Source organism: Sinocyclocheilus grahami, unplaced genomic scaffold (genome assembly GCF_001515645.1).
Source record: "Sinocyclocheilus grahami isolate Dianchi unplaced genomic scaffold, SAMN03320097.WGS_v1.1 scaffold406.1, whole genome shotgun sequence".
In the NCBI taxonomy this organism is placed as follows: domain Eukaryota; kingdom Metazoa; phylum Chordata; class Actinopteri; order Cypriniformes; family Cyprinidae; genus Sinocyclocheilus; species Sinocyclocheilus grahami.
In genome coordinates, this window is record NW_015505585.1 from 217882 (window position 1) to 236799 (window position 18918).

At 34.1% G+C, this 18918-nt stretch overlaps 2 protein-coding genes and 1 long non-coding RNA gene across 5 annotated transcripts; 1 reads left to right on the forward strand and 2 right to left on the reverse strand.

The window, feature by feature from the left end:
- Nucleotides 1-3066: 3066 nt before the first annotated feature.
- Nucleotides 3067-4300, reverse strand: LOC107550702 (uncharacterized). Its single transcript, XR_001604692.1, has 3 exons — nucleotides 4071-4300; nucleotides 3349-3432; nucleotides 3067-3205 (listed from the first exon to the last, which is right to left on the reverse strand). It is a non-coding gene; the product is annotated as an uncharacterized lncRNA (long non-coding RNA).
- Nucleotides 4301-15020: 10720 nt separating this feature from the next.
- tmem70 (transmembrane protein 70) lies at nucleotides 15021-16755 on the reverse strand. 2 transcript variants are annotated; one of them, XM_016232065.1, is made up of 4 exons: nucleotides 16439-16755; nucleotides 15787-15877; nucleotides 15556-15633; nucleotides 15021-15462 (listed from the first exon to the last, which is right to left on the reverse strand). In XM_016232065.1, the coding sequence occupies exons 1-4, from the start codon at nucleotides 16634-16636 to the stop codon at nucleotides 15188-15190; spliced, it is 642 nt and encodes a 213-aa protein (XP_016087551.1). In that variant the 5' UTR covers nucleotides 16637-16755; the 3' UTR covers nucleotides 15021-15187. The 2 variants fall into 2 exon arrangements, with proteins under 2 accessions (XP_016087551.1, XP_016087550.1); XM_016232064.1 differs by having other exon boundaries at nucleotides 15021-15633; nucleotides 16439-16754.
- A 164-nt stretch (nucleotides 16756-16919) lies between these two features.
- Nucleotides 16920-18701, forward strand: elocb (elongin C paralog b). 2 transcript variants are annotated; one of them, XM_016232067.1, is made up of 4 exons: nucleotides 16920-17021; nucleotides 17356-17384; nucleotides 17582-17725; nucleotides 18020-18701. In XM_016232067.1, exons 2-4 carry the CDS (start codon nucleotides 17381-17383, stop codon nucleotides 18208-18210), a joined length of 339 nt encoding a protein of 112 aa, XP_016087553.1. In that variant the 5' UTR covers nucleotides 16920-17021; nucleotides 17356-17380; the 3' UTR covers nucleotides 18211-18701. The 2 variants fall into 2 exon arrangements, with proteins under 2 accessions (XP_016087553.1, XP_016087554.1); XM_016232068.1 differs by having other exon boundaries at nucleotides 16920-17015.
- The last annotated feature ends 217 nt before the right edge of the window (nucleotides 18702-18918 follow it).

Sequence of the window (18918 nt, forward strand, 5' to 3'; positions counted from 1 at the left end):
CGCGTGACATTTTACCTCAATAACCCTCTGTTGACGCACAAACAGGAAGAGGATCACTCAGAGTTACTGTATGTCACGTAGTTACATGACATCGCTCAGTCAGCACTGATGAGATTTCCTCCAGTTTCGGTACATTGTGTCATTGTTTGCATAATTTCCGAAAAATATCTTTCCCCAATTTGTTGAGACCAACTTAGATCCTGTATCATTTGAGAAATATTTTTGTGGGAATTGCCACAGTCAAACAGTATCGGTTACACAGAATTTGTGGTATGTGAATGGGAGACAGTGAGAAACCACAACCATCTCAAACTTCATACACCGGCTCATATTTCACAGGTCATCACTTCTTCTAAAGAAAAGGTTTGCTGTAATAAGCCATTGTGAACAGAGTGGATCTGATTTTTTTTTTTTTTTTTTTTTTCTAGATTGATAGGCCCCCTGGGTCAAAGCTGCGAGGTCAGCCCGTCCTGAGACACCTGCTCTCTCTTGTCAGGCCTGCAAAACCCACACTCCCACTATGAATATGCCACCTCACACCCAACCCTCTTGACACCCTCATGTCCTGTTAAAGACAATTTTGAAAGAAATACATTTATTCAGCAAGAAAATAAATAAAACAAAAGTGGCAGTAAAGACTTTTATAACATTACAAACAATTTCCATTTCGAATAATTTTTTTTTACTGTTTTTAAATGTTCTATTCCTGAAAAAATCCTGAAAAAATATATAATTGTATGTATTATTATTTTCAACATTGATATTAATAGCACATTCTTATTGAGCACCACCAAATAAGCATTCTGAAAATTCAGCTTTGCCATCACAGAAATAAATTACATTTGACATAAAACAATTATATTTAATCTGTTTTTAAGGGGGGGGGGGTTCACAGTTTATTTTGAAGTGTAATGGAATTCCTCAATTTTACTGATTTTACTATATTTTTGCTAACATAAATGAATTATGTATGTATGTATATTTTTTAAAGTACTGTATTGGCATGTTCCACCAAATAAGCATTCTGAAAATTCAGCTTTGCCATCACAGAAATAAATTACATTTGACATAAAACAATTATATTTAATCTGTTTTTAAGGGGGGGGGTTTCACAGTTTATTTTTAAGTGTAATGGAATTCCTCAATTTTACTGATTTTACTATATTTTTGCTAACATAAATTAATTATGTATGTATGTATATTTTTTAAAGTACTGTATTGGCATGTTTGTTTTTATAATATACTTAGGAATTATTTGCATTCATTAATCATAACACATAAACATAAACATACTTTTATGTTGTTACTCATGTTTCTATTATCAAGTGTCATATAAGGTAATGTCTCACAAATAGCACATTTACAAGTAATGAGTGCGAGCTACTCCTGGCTAATGGCAGACACTGTTGATGAAGCTGTTGATATTTTAACCTCCTTTAACTATTTCAGTCTGTCCAAACTTCAAACAGAAGGCAGTTCTGAATGAATGACAATACTCAGCAGCTGATAATGCGCCATCCAGGAAGAAGAATCAAGTTCCTAATTGACAGGCTGCTGGGTGGGCTGAAGGGGCGGCCTTTCCCATTTGGTGGAATCTAAATGTTCTTAAAGGGGTCATATGATGTTGCTAAAAAGAACATTATTTGGTGTATTTGGTGTAATGAAATGTGTTTATGCGGTTTAAGGTAAAAAAAACACATTATTTTCCACATACTGTACATTAGTGTTTCTCCTCTATGCCCCACTTTTCTGAAACGTGTCTATTTTTACAAAGCTCATCGGTCTGAAAAGCGAGGTGTGCTCTGATTGGCCAGCTATCCAGTGCATTGTGATTGGCCGAATACCTCAAGCATGTGACGGAAATGTTACGCTCCTTACCATACTGTGATACCGTGTCCCGGACGGAACGACGAGACGAAAATATTAAAACCCATTATAAACGAGGCATTTGTTACATGCAGTGGGGACATAATTACGGATTATAATGGCTTATACTGTCTTTAATTACTTTTTACGCGTTGCATTGCATCGCGCCGCATAAAAATAAAACCATGTCTGCATTTGTGATCTGAGAAATAACAACAAGCGCTACTCTACACTGTTCAAAACTCGCGTTTGAATCGGTCCTCTTTTGGAAGGCCAAAACAAGTATTTTCGCTTTCGCAATGAAACACAGCATCTTAACAACATGGCAGCGGCGGTGGCAGCTACAATAAAGTTACGTCTTCTTTCTTTGCGTGAACATTTGGGCGGCATTATGCAAATCTTCCCACATCATGACATAGACATGTGGGGGCGTGTTTGAACGAGGGGTTTTAGGAAGGCGTGGACCAGTCTTAACTTTTATAAAGAATATCTCTTTGGGTTTGAGACTTTAGTCTTTGCAACTTTAGGGATCTTATCTATTCACAAACAGTTTGTAACACTCCAAAGAGAAAGGAAAACTTGAAATCGCATCATATGACCCCTTTAAAAATACTACCTGGTATCAAAATACTACACAAACAAACAAGTATGCATATTAATAATTTGAGATGGATTTGCTAGAATGACAGAATGTCTAATACAGGAACTTTGGAGCTATCATTAGAGTGACACTCATTAAACACTGACGATCACTTGATCTGGTCAGAAAACTGAAGCAAAAATACAGAATGAATAATCTGCCTAAAAAAAATAAAGCTTGTCCTATAGCCTTCCCAGATGTGGAAAGAATTTGTTTTTCTTATTGCCATCATTTTTAACATCCATGGTGATGTTGAATTGTATTGTCAGTTTGTTTTCAAGGTCATCAACAATATTTAAAGTCAGGTAAACCTGATACTCTCCCTGTAAAGTAAAACAGCAAAAAAAATGCTTTGTGTATAGTATATAATACATAGCATATATATAGTATGTAGTTTAATACATTTATTTTCTGAAGCATTATGTTGATTACTCACCTCAGGGCCAAAAAACTTTTTCACATAAAATGGAAAAGTCTCATGAAGTGTTTCTGAAACAAGAAAGCAACCTCATCGGTATCCCAGCTGCATCACCACATTAAAATAAAATGCAGTAAACATATTCCAACATGTAGTACCTCCTTTGATGATGTAACATAATTTGATATCTTCACAAGGAACATCTGGCTGCACGTGATCCAACCACAGCTGATCTTTGTAGTAAATAAGACCATGGTATCCAAAACGGCTGATTGTGAACACTGAAAAACAATGCAAATGTCAACAGATCATGTCAAAGTTAGGTAGGCTATATCAATTTAATTAACAAAGTTAAATTAAACAGAGGCAGTTCCATAAATAAAACTATATTATATGATCAACATAAAATCTTTCACAAACTTACTTGGGATTACTCTATACTTTACAGAATACAAATTCACTCCTAGATTGCAGGGGAAACCGGTCATTGACAGGTAATACAATGGGCCTGATTGAAGAGAGAATATTGGCTGTTCATTATGAAATACATTTGTTTTTATGTTATCATGTATCATCTTTTGTGGATTACTAATATGTCGGTTTCCAATATGTACACTATGCTGTTCAAAGGTTTGGGATCAGTAAGATTTATTAATGTGATCAAAAGTGGCAGTAAAGGCATTTATAATGTTACAAATTATTTTATTTCTAAAAAATGCTGTTCTTTTGAACTTTCTATGCATCAAAGAATCCAGAAAAATATATAACAAGGTTTTCACAAAAATTAAGCAGCACATTTGTTTCCCAAATTTATGATAAGAAACGTTACTTAAGCACCAAATCAGCATATTAGAATGATTTCTGAAGGATCATGTGACACTGAAGACTGGAGTAATGGTTGCTGAAAATTCAGCTTTGCCATCACAGGAATAAATTACATTTTAAAATATATTAAAATAGAAAAGTTATTTTACATTTGAACAATGTCACAATATTACTGTTTTTTTTGATCAAATGAATCCATCAAGTGATTATAAAAATCTTAAACAAATAAAGGTTACTGACTTCAGACATATATTCATTTGATTATATAGGCCTATATATATTTGAAGTGTGTTTATATGAAGTATTTGATATTCCACTTACCATCAAAGGTGTACCAAATTTCAAGATGTTCTGAGGAGCATAATAATCTTCTCTCTGCAGTCACAGATGACAAACAATATAACGCAATAAAACAGAGAAAAGCTGAAGGGCACAAAAGCACCATATCTGTTATCCTTCATGAACAACTCCAGAGTCAAACTCTCTCTCTCTCTTTCAGAATAGTTATGTACAAGTTGAAAAGCTGGGATTTAAACTGAACAAATTTCAAACTAACCATTTTCTAAAAACAGTTCTTGCTTCTGACAATGCACATTGTTACAAGTACCCCCCCCCCCCCCCGGGGCCAAAAAGGGTTTTTTAAAAGCAAGAACTGTTTTTAGAAAACATACTTGTGACTGGAAGTGCCAGTGGTTATGTGAACAGGGAACTCTTGAAAAAAAAAGGAAGTTTAGTCATGAGGTGAAATCATGAAAAAAAAGATAGCATAGACTCTTAAAAATAAAGGTGCTTCACGATGCCATAGTAGAACCTTTTTGTCTAAATGGTTCCATAAAGAACCTTTAACATCTGAAGAACCTTTCTGTTTCACAAAAGGTTCTTTGTGGCGAGAGAAGGTTCTTCAGATTATAAAAAGGTAAGAAAGAGATGGTTCTTTAAAGAACCTTTGACTGAATGGTTCTTTGTGGAACCAAAAATGGTTCTTCTATGGCATCGCTTGAAAAACCTTTTGAAGCACCTTTATTTTTAAGAGTGTACCATGCGTAGCTTTTCCCATATACCTCCCACCTCTCAAAAAATTTTCATCAAATCATCAAGATTTTTCACTCATATTGTTTGCCGTTTTTTAAGGTCATCAAAAAATGTCAGATTCATATAAAACTGATATTCACTCTTGAATGTAAAAAAAAAAAAGATAAATAAAGTTAGTTTTTAAAGTCAAGGTTTTTTGTTTGTTTGTTTTTTATCTAGCGTCATCAATATATATCTTTTATTTTGGAGTAGGTAAAAAAGTTTCATAAGGTGAGAAGGTGTTGTGACATATTATTGTAGACTTTTATACATTGTTTAAATGTCAGTTTTCCTATTGGATCACAGAAGTTATTTATATTGGAAAAATAAGGCATTACTGTTGATCGCTCACCTCAAGGCCATAACATTTTCTAACATAAATTGGAATTGTTTAATGAAGACTTTCTAAAACAAGAATCTAGTCTCATTAGTGAGAGGCATTAATACACAGCTGAACCATTGTGTTTTAATGTAGTAAAACAGTCTAATATGTTGTACCTCCTTTGATGATGTTGTATATTTTAAAATATTAACAAGGAACATCTGGCAGCTCATGATCCAACCACAGCTGATCTTTGTTGTAAATAAGAGCATGAAATCCCATACTTGTGATTGTGAACACTAAATAAGTCAAATAAATAATCATTTAAAAATTGAATTAATAATAATTACAAATTACATTGTTATATTAATTACAATTATTATGAATAAAATACAGTAATAAATATAGCTGCTATCAGCAATACAGGGCTAAGCCCCGAAGGTGCAGCAAGCACAGCTAGCATAGCAACCACTGCTACTGAAAGCACAGCAAGCATAACAATCACAGCATACTCATCAAAGCACATCACACTTAACAGTCAAAACATCCCAAAAGCACAAAACACTCTTATATTTTTGTATATAAAAGCACTGCATGTTATGTGCCACACAGGATTCGAAGCCACGATCTGGGCCAGTGGCTTAACAGAGTGCACCACTCCTTCAACAGGCTGCCAAGGATATGGTGACCATACGTGCCATTTTCCCAGGACGCGTCCTTGCCAGGATTTCTATATTGCCTAAAATATCTAGGTTTTGGCTTTGTTTGCGTGTGCAGACCGATTGGTATATGACATTATAATACCTCGAGAGCATTTTGAAAGCATAAGGAACTGTCTGTATGGTATTTTGATGTCATACACCGATCGGTCTGCACACGCAAACAAAGCCAACACCTAGATATTTTAGGCAATATACGCGTCCTTGGAAAATGGCACGTATGGTCAACCTAGCCAAGGAGAACTTTCAGTGTGAGAATTAGCACATGAAAGCATTACTTAACATGTTGACCAAATTAGCATGCTAAACTAACTTAACGTTAATGTAGCGTATGGTTAACCTAATAGCTGAAGAGTCACATTAGAAAGAATGCCAACCAATTAGCATGCTAAGCTAACTAGCATAAGTCAACAAATGCAGGCACGGTCAACTTCGTTGAGGTATTTCTTTGGAATGTAAGCAAATATCAAAAATCTGTTCAGTCATTACTGTGCGGCTCGGTCCAAAGATCATCTGATCACAATTTGGACAAAATTGGACAATTTGTAGGAGGAGTAGCGAAAAAACTGTTTTTGATTTACTTTAATATGGCGGCCAGACAAATTGGTGGAAAATGGCATATGAGATAACGTCAGAATCGGCATAAACCAAGGAAAATAAAGACAGAGAAAAACAATTTTGAACAATGTTTTCAAAAGTTATAAGCCTTTTTGCAAAAATCGTTATATCTCTCTTTCAGGTATCTCCGGGACATGCTGTAGATGATGCCTATCAATTTTTGTGCCGATATGTCAAATAGTTCAAAAGATATTGCAATTTATAGCAAATTTCAAAATGGCAGACAGGCGGCTGATCAGATCCTGGCAGAATTCAAGGAATCCATAGACATCAAGGTCATTATTTTCTGACAAACTGTTCAAAAGTGATAAGCAAAAATGTAAATTGTCATATCCTGTAGGTGGCGCTGTTTCCAACTTTGGCATATCATGGTGCTGATGAATCGAAAAAGTTTCGTTTCAATTGATCAAAGTTTGGCCGAAATACAGCCTCTGAACCAATTTTGGGTGGACATTGTTAAGTTTGTGACATCACAACTTTTGAACTAAGAAGAACATTTAAATTCTATTCAGTCATTTCTGTACAGCTCGGTCCAAAGATCATCTGAGCCAAATTCTCATAAGAATTTGGCAAATTTTGAAGGAGGAGCACTACTGTAATGGGTGGAGTCTTGAGGAGAGTAATCAGGTGTACTAAGTTTAATTTTTCTAGAACAAAGGGTTCAAAAGTTGTAACCTTTTGAAAAGTGAATATTTGAGTTGGTGGAGGCGCTACAGAGTTAGTCCTAGGGACACCAAAGTTGGTCAGATCAGATCACTGTTCATGACCATCACTACAAGTGTGCCAAATGTAATAATTTTCCTACTTACGCTTTATAGGGCTGCCATAAGACTCCCAGTGGGGAGGAAGAATAATAGTAATAAAACTAACAATTACAATAGGGGCTACAGCCCCTTCATGGCTTGGCCCCTAATTATTTATTTTTATTATATGATGTAATTCTTATAATAATATAATAAAAATAGAGAAGAGTTAAGCTTAATTTGGCAGGTCCATATTATACGTATAATAAAATCAATATTGAGCATTCATCTTTCATAAACTTACAGGAATTATTGTATGCGTTATATTGTACACTGCCATTTATACAGTGCAGGGGGATACAGACTGTAACAACGTTCGTAGTTCGGGAAGAAGGAGGCGGGAACCGGCGAACGTTCAAACAAAACTTTAATAAAATATACAAACACAAAATGAAAGCAAAGCGGCAGCCCCTCGCAGACGACTGCCGCACACAAAACACAAAATAAAACCCAGGCCTGGTCCTCTCTCGTCCAACACTTTCGTCACTCCTCCTTTTATCCTTCCGGAGCTCCTCCGTGGGACTCGAGACCGGTGAGTGGCTCCACCGGCCTTGCTCCGTTCCCACAGATCTCGGCCCCGCCACTCTCGTCACACAGATACTGACAGGTAATATAATGGTCCATCAAAGAGTACTTTGGAATGACCATGGCACTCTTGTGAATTAAAAAGCCTTTTTTATCAAATGGCTACATCCAAGAAATCTAAAAACTCTCCAACGCGTTTCAGCACAAGCCTTCTTCAGGGAGAGCAAACAACACGCTTAGCACAGGTGACAGCAGTGTCACTCATCGAGTCATCTGATCATAGGCTACTAGTCATGTGACCAACAACTCTCTATAGCTTTACACTTTCCCAAAGACAGCAATTTTCACACAAAAAAAATACAGTATATTTTCATACTCAAGAATACTACTTCAAAGAGAGAGAAAACAATTGATAAAAATGAGTAAAATCCAAGTCCTCAATTAATTCTGGATACATAGTGGCCTTTAATTTGTAAATCCAAAATGTCTCTCTTTGATTAAGTTTAAGTTCTCTATTGCCTTTCCTAATAGTAATGTTTATATGATCAATACCTTGTATTCTAAGGATCGAAGGATTACTATTATGCATTAATTTAAAATGTTTTGCTTAGGATATTCATCATTCATTACCCCTCCTGATGGCATATTTGTGTTCAGCCAGTCGATCCAGTAATCGTCTTTTTGTTCTTCCAACATAAAACACCTTACACTGAGGACATTCTAGTCTATAAATAACATGGGTAGTTTGACACTTAATAAAATGTCTAATACAATAGACCTTATTCATATTTTCATCTAAGAATGTTTTACCTTGTACCACATTATCACATGGTCACAGTGATGACCTTTAAAACAACCCTTAGGTTTATTCCCTAACCAAGAACTTACATGGTTGGGTGGTAAATAACTATGTACTAATCTGTCCCCTAAGGTTGTACATTTTCTAAAACTAATCATTGGAGGATCTAGAAATATATTTCTCAGCAATTCATCACTTTGTAGAATACCCCAATTTTTTCGAATAATTTAATTTTTTTCAGCATTCCTATTATATTTTGTTACAAAATAGACCTTATTAGAATTTTCTACTTTGTACAAATTTCTTTGTAACAAATTGTCCCTTGTCATATTTTTTGCACGCATCTTAGCTTTTGGAATAGTTTCAAACTTATACCCTCTATATAATGGCCTTGATTGAAGAGAGCATTGGCTTACATGTCAAAGAAATAGCATTACAGTCGTTTAAGAAAGAATTGCTCTGGGAAAAATTATTTATGCATTTTTAAATGATCTATTTAAAAAAAAAGAAAGAAAATATCATTTTTTTTTTTTAAACAAGTATCACTTATCTTTTGCGGGCACCTGAGGTTCTGAGGTAACAGATTAAACTGAATAATTAAATTGTTGAATAAAAAAAATTAAACAACAACAACAACTAATCTCACCATTGTAGCTGTACCAAATGCTAAAACTTTCTGAGGAGCAAAATACTTGTTCTCTGCCGGGGACATAGAAGACAATGCCACCTTATAGCAAAGAAAAGCTGAAAGGTATAGAAGCATCATTGCTGTTCTTATTTAATAAAACAAACCAGTGGCAAAATCTCTTTATCTTAATGGTTTTTCTTCTGGAAAGCTGGGTTATGAACAAATCACATTCTAATAACAACAGGACAATGCACTGCATTATTGCCAAACCTCTCTTTTGGACTGAACCGTGAATCATGTTTTTTGCCCCTGTAAGTATATGAACAAAGAAGTGCCAGTAAACAGAAGTTTATCTATTTAAAAAAAAAGAAAGAAAATATCCTTTTTTTTTTTTTAAACAAGTATCACTTATCTTTTGCGGGCACCTGAGGTTCTGAGGTAACAGATTAAACTGAATAATTAAATTGTTGAATAAAAAAAATTTAACAACAACAACAACTAATCTCACCATTGTAGCTGTACCAAATGCTAAAACTTTCTGAGGAGCAAAATACTTGTTCTCTGCCGGGGACATAGAAGACAATGCCACCTTATAGCAAAGAAAAGCTGAAAGGTATAGAAGCATCATTGCTGTTCTTATTTAATAAAACAAACCAGTGGCAAAATCTCTTTATCTTAATGGTTTTTCTTCTGGAAAGCTGGGTTATGAACAAATCACATTCTAATAACAACAGGACAATGCACTGCATTATTGCCAAACCTCTCTTTTGGACTGAACCGTGAATCATGTTTTTTGCCCCTGTAAGTATATGAACAAAGAAGTGCCAGTAAACAGAAGTTTGGCCACTAAATAAAATCTTACAGTAAATTCAGTGGATGTTTGCACTTAAATGCTATTTATTTACAGTTTCATAGACATTTCACAAACTACAACCATATCATGACTCTCAACAATGAGCCAATCACTTGAAATTATTAAAGAAATATTCAAATGATAAATCATTATCTGTTCTTTGATCACAAATACAGGAAAAACTGTAATATTATGAAATATTATAATATATTTATAAAATAACTCTTTTTAATATATTTTAAAATGTAATTTATTCCTGTGACAGCAAAGCTGAATTTTCAGCATAATTTCTCCAGTATTCAGTGTCACATGATCCTTCAGAAATCATTCTGAAATTCTGATTTGGAGCACAATAAAAATGTCCTATCATCATTGAAAAAAGTTGTGCTATATGAAATAGAAATCTTTGTTATATTTTAAATGCTTAATGCATCCTTGTCTTTACTGTCTTACTAATTAAAAATAGGATTTTCTTGTCCTATAGCCCTCCCAGCTGTTGAAAAATTGTATTCTTCCGATCAGTACTTTTAATTTGCATAGTGATATTGAAACGTAATGTCAGCATTCTTTCAGCATCATCGACAATGTTCACATCCAAGTAAATCTGATACTCTCCCTGCAAAGGAAAACAAAATCAAATTAATTTCATAGCTTCAAAGGATCACATTTTCATTGGCCTTTTTTTTAAGTTTGGTGGTTAGTGTTAGTAATGAAATCTCTGGACAAGAATATATATATATATATATATATATATATATATGAAGTGTTGTGACAGAATTTTTCTATATATTTTTACCTGTTAGATTTGCTCACCTTAGGACCATAATATTTTCTCACATAAATTGGAACGGTTTCATGAAGCGTTTCTAAAACAAAGAATGTGGTCTCAGTGAGACAAATTAATACACAGCTGAACCATTCTGTTTTAATGTAGTAAAACAGTCTAATATGTAGTACCTCCTTTGATGATGTAACATAATTTGATATCTTCACAAGGAACATCTGGCTGCACGTGATCCAACCACAGCTGATCTTTGTAGTAAATAAGAGCATGAAATCCAATACGTGTGATCGTGAACACTAAAGGAATATCAAGTCAAATAAATAATAATTAAAAAAGGAATTAATAATAATAATACATTTGATTGGAATTATAATTATTATAAATACAATACGATTATAATTATTATTCTTTTTATTAGATGTAATTATTATAATAAATATTGTGCAGGTAGTGAATAGCGAAGCTTGAGTCCTATGGGTAGGTCCATAAAGTATACATTATATTCAATGCATAACATAATCAAAATAGAGCATTCATCTTTCATAAACTTACTTGGAATTACTGTACACGTTAAATTGTACTCAGACATTCCTAGAGAGCAGGGGGATGCAGACACTGACAGATAATATAATGGCCCTGATTGAAGAGAGCATTGGCTTTTTTAATTTCATAACAATGGCATCAAACAGAATCGTGAAAAGAGATTCAAAGCCCACGAGAGGTGATTCATGAGCATCATTTGTCAACATAACAGTAATTAGTACATAAATTGAATTAGCAATAGCCTCTGTTAAGAAATAATTGTTCTGGGCACTATATATATATATATATATATAAAACATCCATTGAGTTTTTATCACTTCTCTTTTGCTGGCACCTGAGGTTCTGAGGTAACAGATTAAACTGAATAAGCAAAATGTTCAGGGGAAAAAAAACTGATCTTACCATTGTAGCTGTACCAAATGCTAACACTTTCTGAGGAACAACCCAATTGTTTCTCTGCCGGGGACATAGAAGACGATGCCAACATATGGCAAATAAAAACTGAAAGGTACAGAAGCATCATTGCTGTTCTTATTTAATGAAACAGTGGCAAAATCTCTCCGTGTTTAATGGCTTTTCTTCCTGAAAGCTAGGATATGAACTAATCACAATCTAATAAAACTTGCCAAACTTCTCTTTTGGACTGAACCGTGAATCATGTTTTTTCCCTGTAAGTACCTGTAAGCATGTGAACAAAGAAGTGCCGGTAAACAGAAGTTTGGTCACTTAAATCTTAACAGTAAATTCAGAGGATATTTGCATTTAAATTAAAATGTATTAACACTTTCACAACTAAAACAACATCATGATTCTGCACAACAGTCCAGACTGACACAATCACTTATTGATATAATCATGATATTATTAAAGAAACTGAATAGAAAATATAACATTTCCCCCATATCACACAAATAAAATAAAATAAAATAAAATAAAATAAAATAAAATAAAATAAAATAAAATAAAATAAAATAAAGAAATGACTCTGATCCTTTGCTGGGATTTTCTTTTCCTACAGCCCTCCCAACTGTTGAAAAATGCCATTCTTTCTACCAGTACTTTTTACTAATACTAGTACTAATTATGTTAAAACGTAATGTGAGCATTCTTTCAGCATCATCAACAATGCTCACATCCAAGTCAATCTGAAATTCTCCCAGCGAAGGAAAACAAAATAAAATTTGTTCCATAGCTTCCAAAGGATCACACAAACCAACACTGCATTTACTTTTGTTTTTACAGGGAAACAAGCACAACCCAACACTGCATTTACTTTTTTTTTACAGGGAAACAAGCACAAACCAACACTGCATTTACGTTTTTATTTTTTTTACAGGGAAACAAGCACAACCCAACACTGCATTTACTTTTTTTTTACAGGGAAACAAGCACAAACCAACACTGCATTTACTTTTTTTTTTTTACAGGGAAACAAGCACAAACCAACACTGCATTTACGTTTTTATTTTTTTTTACAGGGAAACAAGCACAAACCAACACTGCATTTACTTTTTTTTTTTTTACAGGGAAACAAGCACATGACCTCTGCATTGCCATGTTATACTAGTAAAGCTACAGGAACAATTGATAAAATAATAAAATGGGTACAGACATCTCACCTGAGTAGCGAAAAATCCTTTTCTTTTCAAATAAAATGGACAGGTTTCATGCAGTGTTTCTGAAACAAGGAAGCACTCTATCAATATCCACAAACTCATCGCTACAACAAAAGATAAAGTGCAGTAAACATATTCATGTAGTACCTCCTTTGATGATGTAACATATTTTGATATCCTCACAAGGAATATATGGCTGTGTGTACTCAAACCAGAGCTGACCTTTGACGTAAACACGAGCATGATATCCGAAACGAGCAACTGTGAACACTAAATAACAAAAAGTTTCAAAGTTACAAAGGCTATATAAAAAAATGGCATTATACAGTTTTAATAGCGAGCTCAAACATTATTCCAAGTTGCTATGCATTGTATGCACTTCCCACGTGTCTTGGAAAATCTGGAAAATTGATGACTAATTTTCCAGTCCTGAAAAACACATAGAAAATGAGACAATGTAACTTTTTACTTGACTTTTTTTTTTAAAGCAATGCTTAATTATATTTGAAGGATACCTGCTAATTTATTATTTTCTTTAATATTATGATTAACATTAATATTAAACACATGTAATTTATTTTTGTGTTCAATTAGTTAAATAGTTTAACATTTTTTGCTATGGTACTTAAATTGGTTCTGAAAATCATTTGTTGGAATGTATAATTAAGAGCTTTATTATAGTTATTATAGTCATGGTCATAAACTGTAGGACTTTTAAAGACCTCCGGAGAGAGGAATATATTACTTTAGGGTGTGATCCTTGTCTTTTATACTCGCCATAATTAAATAAAAAATGTCCTAGAAAAGTCTTTGAAGTTCTGGAAAATTATCACTGAAAAAGAGTGGGAACCCTGATAATGTATATGCATTACATAATGTAATGATTCTTGAGTTGGCCTATTCGATTTCCATCAACTTACTTGGGATTACTGTATAAGTCATAATGTAACGGGTCACTTCTTGAGAGCAGGGGGAAGCAGTCACTGACAAGTAATACAATGGCCCTGATTAATGAGAGAGCAAAGAAAATTATGGAAAGAGTAAAAATACCTTCTAGCAATCACTGTGCAAAACTAGTACACATGTGTAGCTTATAGGTTTAAGATTAAAAAAGGAAATGGTAATGGGGAAAATGTTTTTACATTCTCTCACAAAACTTTTGCATTTCCTCGAGAAACTTGGCATTCACTCTCAAAACATCTGTGCAGGAAATACAATGAATGTGGGAGGAAAACTATATTTCAATGCTTTAGCAAACAAACGGCAAGTTTTTCATGAGAATGCAATACTCTTGCATTTAAATCCAAAAGCATTTAAATAATCCCACCCATCTCATATTTTTTGCATCACCATTTCTGTTTAGGGGCTCTGTATTCCAAGGAGACAATCTAAATAACCAATTATTAGTCAAATTAGTTATAAGTAATAGTCTTGTTAGAAATGTTTCTCTATGTAAACATCTGTGAACACATCTTTCTTTTGCTGATAATGATTTAAACCACTGAGTCAGTTGAAAATGTCAAATACTAATACAGGCTTTGAATAAATCAAACAGAATAATTTAGTAATTAGAGTTAAGAATAACAGCACATTAACAAAAATGTTATTCAACTCACCTTCATAGCTGTACCAAATGCTACTATGCTCTGAGGAGCAGAATAATCTTCTCTCTGCAAAGGCAGAAGACACACGAGGCAATGCTACAATATATAAAAGAAAAACTGAAGTGTACAAAAACATAACTGTCATGTTTTTGTGAATAAATCTCGTAGGCTAACAGATATTACTTATCTGAAATTATTATAATGTGTCACAGTAATGCCGTGCACTTAACTTCCCCTTTAGATAGAAAGGTCACAGGCTGTACCTCTATAAAAAATAGTGTGAGAATAAGGAAGTACAAGAAAACAGAAGTTAGACGATGAAAGATGTAGAATAATGCAACAAGCAGGGAATTCAGACAGGGAGTGCAAATGTTAAATATGACTTCTCATTTATTTACACTCTCGTACAAGTTTCTGCATCACAACTATACTGGATGACATACCAGCCTGTCAATACGTAATACATTACAACAGTCCATTGAAATGATGAAAAGAAATTCCTAGTAGACATCTTGGTTGCCCACCAGCACTGGACAGACTTAGCTTGGACAAGTTAACTTTTATCTGGTTTGTTCAGGTCATCTGTGTCAAAAGAAAAGGGCTGGTCATAACCCATGAGGTGGTTATAGTCGTGGGGCAGAGGAAAAAGCATTGGGTTGACCAGCAGTGAGCGTTTCTTGGCATAAAAACTGGTGAACATCCGACTGACATCAGGGATAACGACATCCCTCTGATGGAACACAGTCTGTTTCTCCATTAGAAGGGCGCTGTAAGTGATGGCCGTGTACATGTCTGTCTCCTTGTTGTGGTACAGGCGTACTACATAACCTTTGGTGATCAAGTGGAGGAGAACAGGAGTCAGAAATGTGAAGAAACCTATAATGCCACAAAACGCCACTTGCAGTGCCAAGCTGTTTACACCTATGCCTGTTTTCAGGAGGACATATGGCATCACACAGAGACTAAACATGCTGCTGGAGTAGGAGAAAAACTTCACACCTACAACAAAAGAGCAGATTTAACTCGTTAGATTATTTTAGAGGTCTAATGCAGAGAAATTCACCTCAGCGTTTGATAATTGTGTCTGTTTGGTAGTTTATGTGGTGTTTTACAGGTATAAATGCTGCATGTTCTTTAAGCCAGGTAATTTACCAAGGACAGCTTTTCCCAGGTTGCCTGTGTAGATCAATTCTCCATCTTTGGGCTGGACTGTATACCATCTAACAGCACAATATGGTTGGACCTACGGAGATACAAATCTATTAAGAGTAGCACTTCTGAACACTGAGATACAAAACCCACTTCTCAGTTAAATATAGATGTTTTTTTTTTAGAATAAAATGAATGCACTAATAAAACATTACATTAATAAAATTCATGTATTTTGAAAACATAAAGTGCATTTTTAAAAGCTGTAACTGTTGAGCTGTTCGAGCACTATAAATATGTCATAATCATTTCTGAAAATAGCACCTAATTAGATCCTGTGGATCTAAATATATTTTAAATAGCCTATACTTACATTTTCTTACGTTTACATTTGAAATATTTTTACATTTTCTTTTGATATGTTTCTGCAGGACAGGCCTATTTCAATTATTTTATTTTTATTATTGTATATTACAAATTGCTCAAATAAATAAATAAAATTAAATAATAAAGGTATTTTATGTTTTTGGACCGGATCTGTGGATCTGGTTGGACTCTTCTCTGCTCATTCAAATGATGAAAACATAAAAGAAATAACAACCGGCTTTTTTGTCCAGTTATTGCATATTTGCTAGTCTTCTACTAGGTAGGCTACCTTTTTTGCACGGGCTTTTAAAAATGACCTTCGCATCTCATGCAGCAAATGATCCTGCCTCCTTAAAACCGCAGCATGAGTGTGGCAAATATTCCCATTGCTGTGTAATATCGGACGAACAGCGACTTGGAGATTTCTGATCTGTTGCTGGTTTTTTGACAGACGCCGAAACCCCTGTAAAATCCCAATTTGATACATGTTATCATGTGGCGTTTTCCTACTTCCTCAGACAGCAAGACGACTAACCGCCGGAAGCAATTTGGTCTGCGAGCACACATGTAACGTTAGTCCATCTGATTATAGACTGCACAAAAAACATCACAGGTGTAAAGAAGTATATATCTTACACATTACACTTTAAAGACACTTCAACCGAAAACACACAATTCTGATGTGTCATTAATTATTAAAGCATATTGAGGAGGACTCTTCGTTTGTAATATCTATAACGGAAGTGCATTGATTCTCTGCCCGACAACTGTTTCCTGTTGTCGGCAGTGACAACAGAAGAAGCAGTTCCCAGAAGCTTATCGGAGAGAAAACTGAAAAAACTGCCCGGACCACCAGCTCGATCTTATTCTTAGTGAGTTGAAACATTATATTGTTTATTTAATTATGACTATTTAGTCTTGATTCGTGCGAGTGCTGTGTACTGGAATGTTTGTTGAAAAATGCGATTTGTACGCTGTGCTTGAGCTAACTGGGAAGGTAATGAATTATTGTACTGCATGCATGGACCAGACTCCCACAGGACTAGTGGAGCTAATTTTATTCTTGTGCCAAATGTCAGTCAATATTTATTTCTTAAAAAAAAATAAAAAATAAAAAAAAATTTGCATTATACGCTGCTGCATTATATTTGTGTGGGGTTAATTTCTGTTAATTTAAAACGGTTCATTTCTTTCTTAATATTTCAGAGACTGAAAAGGGAAAGCAGTAAGAATGGGTAAGACATTTTTAAGTTTTTGTAAACAAATTAATTAACTACTTATCCTGGACCTAGTCAGTTTGTGTTATTGGGAGAGTAAACCAAATGGGACTTTTAAAAATACATTTCTTAGATTAAGGGATATAATACTGTTTTTTTTTCTGCATGATGTTATGTTGGTGGTTTGAGGGTATGATCGAGTTAATACATTTTAGATGGAGAAGAAAAAACCTATGGTGGCTGTGAAGGGCCAGATGCCATGTACGTGAAATTGATCTCCTCTGATGGCCATGAGTTTATTGTGAAGAGAGAACATGCTCTTACATCTGGAACAATCAAAGCTATGCTTAGTGGTCCTGGTGAGTATTTGTTAAAAAAGGAACGAATAACAGTGGATTATGTTAATTTAAAATACATCTATCCATCTATCCATCTATCTATCTATCTATCTATCTATCTATCTATCTATCTGTTAGAGTTTAAATTATTAGTGCTGCATTGTTTATTAGGTGTTATGTATTTTTTTATGTATTGTTGTTTTCCTGCATTGCTACTGTAGGATCCTTGTATTGTAATTGGGTATTTTTTTCTTTATTTATGTTTATCTTGATAAAGCATAAAAGTGAGAGTAACATTGTTTTGTCTGTTTTCAGGCCAGTTTGCTGAGAATGAAACAAATGAGGTCAACTTTCGAGAGATCCCATCTCACGTTCTTTCTAAAGTGTGCATGTACTTTACATATAAAGTCCGCTATACTAATAGTTCAACAGAAATCCCAGAATTTCCTATTGCCCCAGAAATAGCTCTGGAGCTTCTGATGGCTGCAAACTTTCTAGATTGTTAAACAAAAAAATGAAGCGCTCATATACACTTCTGGATGCAGAATAAATATGAAAAGCAAAATATTACTGGTTTATTTTATTGGTTTCATACTTTTACGTTTGCAAACAGAGATATGCTGTGCTGACTTAGAAGTATAACTGTTTTTGTTCATTTTTTTATATTTAAAATGAATTTTTTTTTACAATTAGTGGATATCTTAAGTTATTTTTATTTCACTTTTTATTGTTTTAATCTTTGACCCAGTATTAACTTGATAATTTCTGTGTTGCAAAATAAAGATGCCTGAAGTGATGCTCCCATATTTTAATGACTAGAGTCAACCAGACAGATGTAATTTTATAATGTATCTGTTTATGTTAACAAGTTCAAAATTCAGTTGAAATAGATTTATGCCTTTTCTGCATGTGGATTCATCAGACATAAGTCTTGTAATTGTCCACAGTAGTCATTTATCAGTTGTTTAATGAATAAAATCAGTTGTTCTTGAAAATATTTTGTTTATTTCTTTCTGCTTTGTGGAGTACATATGTGCACGTAACTCTGGGGCAGTTCACCCAAAATAAAAATTCTGTTATCATTTACTCGCTCAAGTTATTCCATACCTGTATGAATTTATTTCTTCTATGGAACACAAAAGAAGATATTTTGAAGAATGTGGGCAACCAAAAAGTTTCTGGTCCCCGCTGACTTGTGTGTATTGACAACCCCC